Source organism: Leiobunum rupestre, chromosome 2 (genome assembly GCF_980474605.1).
Source record: "Leiobunum rupestre chromosome 2, qqLeiRupe1.1.hap1, whole genome shotgun sequence".
In the NCBI taxonomy this organism is placed as follows: Eukaryota; Metazoa; Arthropoda; class Arachnida; order Opiliones; family Sclerosomatidae; genus Leiobunum; species Leiobunum rupestre.
Genome location: NC_143385.1, coordinates 18,507,286 through 18,516,358, shown reverse-complemented (window position 1 = coordinate 18,516,358; position 9,073 = coordinate 18,507,286). Strand labels below are relative to the sequence as shown.

At 34.8% G+C, this 9,073-nt stretch overlaps 2 protein-coding genes across 2 annotated transcripts; one reads left to right on the top strand and one right to left on the bottom strand.

The window, feature by feature from the left end:
• Nucleotides 1-256: 256 nt before the first annotated feature.
• Nucleotides 257-976, bottom strand: LOC149956280 (uncharacterized). The gene has a single exon (XM_090166828.1). It carries the CDS (start codon nucleotides 974-976, stop codon nucleotides 257-259), a length of 720 nt encoding a protein of 239 aa, XP_090022954.1.
• Nucleotides 977-6,008: 5,032 nt separating this feature from the next.
• LOC149956279 (uncharacterized) lies at nucleotides 6,009-7,773 on the top strand. Its single transcript, XM_090166826.1, has 3 exons — nucleotides 6,009-6,080; nucleotides 6,146-6,365; nucleotides 6,500-7,773. Exons 1-3 carry the CDS (start codon nucleotides 6,009-6,011, stop codon nucleotides 7,771-7,773), a joined length of 1,566 nt encoding a protein of 521 aa, XP_090022952.1.
• Nucleotides 7,774-9,073: the final 1,300 nt, after the last annotated feature.

Sequence of the window (9,073 nt, the reverse complement as noted above, 5' to 3'; positions counted from 1 at the left end):
AGTCTATTTTGAAAATGGTATCATCATACAGCGTATTAAGTTTGACTCGGAACTATGGAATGGAATGTTAGAAAAAATTGACAAATTTTACTTTGAATTGATGCTTCCTAAATTAGCTCAACAGTTACTGTGATAATTGGTTTGTAACCTAAGTCAAAATAAGCTTGTTGTGATAAATACTGTTACGTACAAATTTACAAACCTAATTTTCTAATAAAGAATTATTTATCTTAAAAAAAATTTAATAGTTACAAAATTACATGTCTCCAAAATCGTCATTCTCGTTAGAAGTAAACTGGGGGAAATCTGTAAATTCGTAAGAGTCTAACTCATCATCAGTTAATTCTAATACAATTGACGAATCTTTTGCGACGAGAGGATTTTGAAAATTTGTCAAAAGTGTGGCAACTGTCCACAACTGATTTATTACAGGTGCCAACGTAATTGGGATTGGTCTATCAAAAATATGAAAATTTTTAATCCGGTTAATCCGCCTTTCAACATGTATTCGAAGTTTGGCAATTTGATGGGTCTCCATAACTTCCTCTTTAGAAAATTGATTGTTGTTTTTCAAAAATGGTGGAATATTTAACGTTACATTTAGGGGTCTTAGCAAATCTTCTAAAAGAAAACCTTTATCAGCCATTATGGAATCGTTAGGGTTAAAATCCATACTGAGAAATTCACTTTTCTTAGTTAACTCTTTGTCAGAAATATTCCCCGTGTAAAGCGCAGACACAAAAGTTACGTAACCTTCTGGGCTAATGCCAATCAAGCCTTTATAGGTATTTGTAGATTTGTAGTTCGAGTATGTCGCTGTTTGTAACACTAAGGATTTTGGAACTTGACACTTTATTTCAGTGGCGTCTATCACGCAGCGAGTACTTGGGTATTTCTCCTTAAACTCCTTGGGCATAGTAGCGTCTATTTGGTCTCTGCTTTGCCAAATATTAATTTGTCCCAGTTGGAGGTACATGAAATTAATCCACGATATACATGTGGTGCTAATTGTACTTTTCGACACACCGAACCTGTCTGCTAAATCTTTGACAAATAAACCTAAACGCAGTCGCATTAAAATAACCAAAAACTGGTCTATAACATCCAATTTCCTTGGTCTCCCAGCCGGAGATGCGTGTTCTTCCTTCGGTTCTTCCATATATTTTCCTCTCCACCAAACTATATTTTTGCCGTTTGAACCGGGATCCAGAAATTCGTAGAGTGCCATTAACTTAGAATAACTTGGAATGCGTACATTTTCTCTCGATCTTAGGTTTAACATGGGGTTTCGATCCTCCTCTGAAAAAATGTTACTACGTAAAATGCTACTTGAAGGTATCTTTAATCCTGTTGGATCAACAGTAGCTTGCTCTCTTTCAACAAAACCATCTTCATGACATTCATCATTATGAGATATCTGTGGTCTCTCTTTAAAGACGCTGGTTTTGATAGGGGATCTCGGAAATTGATTTATAAGTTGCATCTACATACAAAAAATATTGGTAGCGAGATGAAATTAAAAATAAAACCACTTATGTACAAAAATTAGTTTTAATAATAAGTAAACTACTAGTTTCAGGAAACTAGCTAGAAACGTTTTTAAAAGATACTTACATTTTCTCTTAATCCTATGCTTAAAGTGGGAATGGGATTTTTAGGAGTGGGTTTTCCATCTTCAAAGTGAGTACTACAAATCTAAATAAAGCATAAATTAATATAAAAGTATTGAATTTAAATTCAATTGAATTTACCCTGGATAGTTTCGTTGGAACATAATTTTTTCTTCCCAAGGTAGAAATCCAAGCTGATATTATGTCATTGTCTTAAGGAAAAACATGCAGGCTAAATGGTAGAAGGCATGGGCAGTCTCTTTTTAATTCATTATGAAAATCACAAAGCGTTTTATTCCACTGCGCTATTTTATTTTGATTATTTCTACACGTTTTTACCGCGCAAACTCTTCCTCCACCCATATTATCGATTTAATTGTTAAAAATTTTATCCTAAAATGTACCTATTAATTCTTAAGCCTTGGTTTAAAAATAACCGACTGACCGAACACGACACGTTGAAACGAATCGATATACGAAATCCTCGCGATTCGATACTGAATTTATCTAAAGGTTGGCTGTAAAATTAGTTGAAATAAAGAAACTTGGATGAAGTTAACAAAATGAAAAAAGAGGTTTATTTACGAAAAAAAAGAGAGGGATCTAGAAACGTTGCTATGCGCGTTACATTTTTAAAACGGTACTGATTTTGCGAGCCCGTTTTCTCGGGCACGCTTGACAAAAGGATGACCTTCTAGGAAAAACCCCCTGGCTATTTTTGGGGTCTCCAACGATACTGGTTGCCCCACTGCCCGAAACTTCGAAAGGAGGACTCCTCGTCGCAGCGGGACATCAGCAACCAAATATTTCCACAAAAATAGGCCCTCGCTCGCTAACTAAGGCTTCGCTTGAAATGACAGAAATCACAAGTATGTAAAATTCACTTTTCGCTACACACGTGTACTGTGGGAATTATCGAAACGAGGGGAAAGGTCGAGAACTTGGCCAAGATCACCGACGGAGAGAGCGGCCGCCACCTTACCCCCGTTACTTCGTATCCCCCCCACCTAAAAATCCGCCACAGAATGGGCGTTTTGGGGGAGAAAGGGGGGTTGACAAAACTCCGTTAAAGAGTCTATACCGTGAACATTTGGTGGACACCCCACCTTATGGACGTTGAGACGTTTATCGTAACCCTCAGCAATCGGTCCGTTCGAAAAGTCAATACATAGACGTTGGAGAGTAACACAAACGAAACACTAAAACCACAACACGTCACAAATGCACAATATACATCGACATTACAATCGCAACATCTCGAAAATGACTACTAAGGCACAACCGTCGCGGCAGTGAGCGTTGACGAACAATACACCAAAAACTCACAAACGCAAATATTATCCGTTAACGCTCACCGTCGCGGCAGTTTTGCCACCATTTAGAATCAAAGAAACTGCGTACGCAGTGATTATGCATTACGCTTTGCCCCGAAACTGCGAACGCGTTCGCAGGACACACACACAGACAGACACACACACAGACACGGTGATTGTATAACCCCTCCTAGGTTACATAGTACCCTCGGAGAGGTAATAATTTTCAGCCTTAAGGCGTTAAAAAAGGTAAACACGAAAACCATTGTATAAAAAAATTATAAATTGCTAAGATTATCAAACCAAAAAAACCACGACGGCCAACTTCGACGAAAACAATTTCCGTTAGGCTATAAACGTGTATTCTTGGAAATACCCCTCGACTAGAGCTTGTTTATATCTTTGATAACCGTTGCAATAAATTCTTTCTTAGTTTGTGACGAACTGATTTTTAGTTAATTACAAAGGTTTCCTGGTCTATGTTCTTCAACAAATACGAGATTAACAAGAACCTGAGAAACAGGAAACAGATAATATGACCAATCGATGTAGTTGCCAATATTAAAGTAAACCAACTAAATGAGAAATCCATATATATTATAGAATATATTAATATGTACAGTATTTATTTTTGAAAGGGTTGTAAATCAAAATAGTTCTGAGACTGATAAATTTAATCACAACATAAGTGGTATTGGTTCTCGAAAGAAGTAGATCAAGAAATATTCATATATTTTTGCAAATTAGATTTTGTCTCTAGAGAATATTTGGTTTAGATATTAAATGTTATTTCGTTGATGGTACATTTGTTCGACTTATTGCACTTCAGTGCTGCCTTTATTTAAAAACAATGGCTATTTTTTTAATATACAATATGAAATAAAAAAACGTTATGGTGCTCACATACTGATCAATTTATAAAAACTTACCAAGTTTGATTTCATTCATTTCTTCTGGGAATAATGTGCAAAATTATTTATAAAACTTTGGATTAATCTTATTATTCCAAGTTTCCAAGATAAAACTACCTATTTCGTACTAAGCTGTAAGCCTTGGTTTAAAAATAACCGACTGACCGAACACGACACGTGTACTGTGGGAATTATCGAAACGAGGGGAAAGGTCGAGAACTTGGCCAAGATCACCGACGGAGAGAGCGGCCGCCACCTTACCCCCGTTACTTCATGTCCCCCCCACCTAAAAATCCGCCACAGAATGGGCGTTTTGGGGGAGAAAGTGGGGTAGACACAATATGGCAGCGCCCAGAAACTAAAGAATGAAAGAATCTATACGTCCTATTATCAAATTGCGATCGCATCGGATGGGTTTTCAACCCGGACCCTCCTGTATGGCAGGTGAGTGCTCTACCAAAGAGCCACCGATGCTTGTTATTAAAATAGAACGAAATTTCGTGTTTCATATAAATTATTGCATCGAAGATATTCTAATGTAACGTCTTCTCTGTTGATTAAAAAGAATGCGCCGCCCAGGTTTCGAACCCGAGCACTTCGAAATGACAGGCGAATGTTCTACCACAGAACCACCGATACATAATACAATTCTTTGAAAATTATAAACTCAGCTTAGCGGAAGAGTATATTAATGGTTTTTAAAGTTAACATTTTTTACGTATGGGATTTTAAAGGTCAAATCTTGTTTTAGCGCAGTCAGCAGAGATAAGAGGGTTAAAGGGTAGACTTTAATTTTATTTACAATCTATTAATTTTTGAATGAGTTCAACTTGCATATTGTAAGATCATTTACCGTGGAAAAAATAATATTGGAAAGTTTATAAATTATTGGTTTAAATAAAAATTGGACAAATTAATATTATTTTTTGTAAATACATAAGTACATGTTTTATATTTATTACCGTTATTTAAAAAAACGGTGTCGTTTTTCTATCGAAAAAGTTGTTTCAAATTAATCGGCAAAAATATATGGCAGTTATCACACCATAATTTTTTAAAAATATTGTTTGTTTTACTTAAGATTACGACGTATTTATTTAATTTAGCTCGAGTTCCCCAAAAAATATTATTTCCCTTATTAGTACCTATATACATGTATAGTTGTGTTAATTCAAAGACGATAATTTAACGTTTTTTGCTTTAAGAGCTGGCGGTTAGTCAAGTGGCTCTCGGTGCTTTGTTGATGGTAAGGTTTTTGCTGCTTGTAAATATATTTGGTGTGGATATTTGGATATCTACGATTTCTAACTCAGTCAATAATTTCCTGGGTGTGCGAGTCATTATATGATATTGGAAATTGGACAAAATGTAGATTAATATTAATATTAATATTAAAATGGAAATCAGATTACATGGCTTTTAATTCCGGGATTTGTTATCGTAAACAAACTGGTTTTCAGAATATTTTAGAGAGGCCAAGCACTGCTCTTTGGAAACGATAACGTGGAAATTTCCTAAACATTGTCTCGCGTAGGTTTTAAGATGTCATCAAAGGGTTAATTAGTTCCTGTTTGTACGTATAAAAACTTCGTTTAACCTCTCAATACGTAACCCAAAACAAATGGAACTTACTATTTCAAACCATTATTGGAAAGTATAGACATACAAATAAAGTAAATGGACTTTTATAACATAACAAATTGAGCTTACGAATAAATTTAAACCAGATGACATTGTTTTAACCCTACTCAATTTCCGACACAGGTTGTTTGCTTCTCTTCAGTTGTAAGCAAATAAATATAGACCTATCCGCATATTACAAACACGTAAGCTGAACTATAGGGACAGTGCCATGTCGTATTAAAATTCTAACGAATGATCCTGCGTATAGATGGCAGTGTGAGGCAGATCTTTTATGATTGGTTGACTTCAAATCATCTTCTGCTTATATTTTTCTGTTTATCGGCAGAGTTGGTATTAATATTTAGCGGTTAAATTTTAATGTGCGCTTAATAAGTAAGGTATTTTTTTATATATTATACATTTTTAGGTATATTAGAAATCCACAACTTTCGGATTTTCCAATTATGTATTTCTAAATTAGCCATAAGCTTTCAAAAAACGTTAGTTACGTTTGTTTAAATCTTAAGCCTCGGTTAAACGTTTCAATCATCATGAGCCTCATTAGGTACTGTGGAGTTTTATTCTGCCCTCAGAAAGGACCAACAGATCTACATGGAAATAAAGTAAGTAGTTCAATTCAAAGACATACAACAATAAAATAATTGCCTAACAAATGTATCCTTTCTAGGTGACATACCATAGAGTGCCAGCTAACGACCCTCTACGCAAGTTGTGGATTCAAAAAATTAGAAGACGTGATTTTTTTTATAAATCAGTATCGAACATTTTTGTTTGTTCGCTCCATTTCGATGAAATCGATTTCATGAAGAATGTAGCAAGTGGAAAACGTCATCTACTAGATGGTGCAGTTCCATCCAAATTTAAATGGAAACCATTTGAAGACGAGGGCCCTACATCTAATATAAAAGAATCGGGAAAAAAATGATACAGCCAGCAAGTATGGAAATCAATAGACAGCCTATTGCTAACATTTCTTCCAGTATTGAAGCTGTTAACCAATGTGAATGCGTAAACGTTCCAGATGTGGAAATGATTCCCGTGAAAGAAACATTCAGCTCAACTCAACAGAATGCGTCACAGTTAGAGAATGAACGTTTGAAAATGTTGGTTTCTGATTTAAACTTGAAGCTGAAGATTCAAGAGAAGCGTGTCAGTGTGTTAGAACACAAACTTCAAGAAGTCGAGCGATTGTTACAAGAAGAAAGAGTCAACTGTAAGTTTTTTGAAAGCAAGATAAAGAAGGCCAAATTTGGCATGAATACTATTAAAGACAGCGATGCAGACGTTTATTTTTACACTGGCATTCCAAGTTATTCTAAGTTAATGGCACTCTACGAATTTCTGGATCCCGGTTCAAACGGCAAAAATATAGTTTGGTGGAGAGGAAAATATATGGAAGAACCGAAGGAAGAACACGCATCTCCGGCTGGGAGACCAAGGAAATTGGATGTTATAGACCAGTTTTTGGTTATTTTAATGCGACTGCGTTTAGGTTTATTTGTCAAAGATTTAGCAGACAGGTTCGGTGTGTCGAAAAGTACAATTAGCACCACATGTATATCGTGGATTAATTTCATGTACCTCCAACTGGGACAAATTAATATTTGGCAAAGCAGAGACCAAATAGACGCTACTATGCCCAAGGAGTTTAAGGAGAAATACCCAAGTACTCGCTGCGTGATAGACGCCACTGAAATAAAGTGTCAAGTTCCAAAATCCTTAGTGTTACAAACAGCGACATACTCGAACTACAAATCTACAAATACCTATAAAGGCTTGATTGGCATTAGCCCAGAAGGGTACGTAACTTTTGTGTCTGCGCTTTACACGGGGAATATTTCTGACAAAGAGTTAACTAAGAAAAGTGGATTTCTCAGTATGGATTTTAACCCTAACGATTCCATAATGGCTGATAAAGGTTTTCTTTTAGAAGATTTGCTAAGACCCCTAAATGTAACGTTAAATATTCCACCATTTTTGAAAAACAACAATCAATTTTCTAAAGAGGAAGTTATGGAGACCCATCAAATTGCCAAACTTCGAATACATGTTGAAAGGCGGATTAACCGGATTAAAAATTTTCATATTTTTGATAGACCAATCCCAATTACGTTGGCACCTGTAATAAATCAGTTGTGGACAGTTGCCACACTTTTGACAAATTTTCAAAATCCTCTCGTCGCAAAAGATTCGTCAATTGTATTGGAATTAACTGATGATGAGTTAGACTCTTACGAATTTACAGATTTCCCCCAGTTTACTTCTAACGAGAATGACGATTTTGGAGACATGTAATTTTGTAACTATTAAATTTTGTTTAAGATAAATAATTCTTTATTAGAAAATTAGGTTTGTAAATTTGTACGTAACAGTATTTATCACAACAAGCTTATTTTGACTTAGGTTACAAACCAATTATCACAGTAACTGTTGAGCTAATTTAGGAAGCATCAATTCAAAGTAAAATTTGTCAATTTTTTCTAACATTCCATTCCATAGTTCCGAGTCAAACTTAATACGCTGTATGATGATACCATTTTCAAAATAGACTACAAAATCACACCGTCTTAATGTAGCGCGAGAGATGCGTGAGAAATCAAAGTTGGCCGTGGCTCGGCCAACTTAGATCAGCTTTTTCGCAGTAATTGGCTGTGATTGTAGACATAATTCATCAAATGAAAATAATCGAAATAAAAATTAAGAAAATAATAATATAAAAAAATATAAAAATTAAGAACAGAAAAAATTAATTAAATAATTAAGTAGTTTTGATTTAACACGTAATTTCATTAATTCACGTTAAATAAACTCGTAAATTTAAATAATAATATTCTTCAAAAAATTAATATTTTGTGGTTCATTAATCATTATCAGCTCAAATACAAATACAGGTGAAAAAAATTAAAATTAATTGCTGATAAACGCACCTCTAGATAGCATTGAAGGACGAAACATTTCGGACGAATAGTGGAGATCCATGCGGTTTTAATTAGTATGTTCGGTCTTCGGTCAATAAAAGAGATAAATTGTGTTTCGCGTTTGGAACGTGAGTGAATGGACTTAATTGTATGAACAGTGCGTGTTTAAGACTGAAAGTGTTAAAGTAATTGTGAACTAACTCAAGTCAGCTGTAGGATAATTGATTGATAGTTTTTTTTTGAATTGGAATAACCTAATTATACCCTTGAAATTAGCAACTGAACCTGTGAGGCTAATTAAGTAGATTGGAAGTAATTAATAGCGAACGGCTCTCAGCTGTTAATTATGCCAAGAGTTTATAGTACGGTAGTTTGAATTTAGTTAAAAGTACTCAGTATAATTTATGATATTTACTTGAGTGTAAGTGTGTTATGGTTTATTTTCAATCACGATGAACTAAGACAAATCTAGTCTTAGACACTTGATTACCAGTTCTGTACAATTACGTAGAAAGAATTTTATTTTCTAATCACTCGCCCACAACATTACAGTTCTGGCAATCCCGAATAAAATAAATTTTCGATATAACGGCGACGGGAAATTATTCTCGTAAATTTATCGCGCGGCCTTAGGGAATATTCTTTTAAAAAAATTTCGATAACTGTCGTTTAATTAA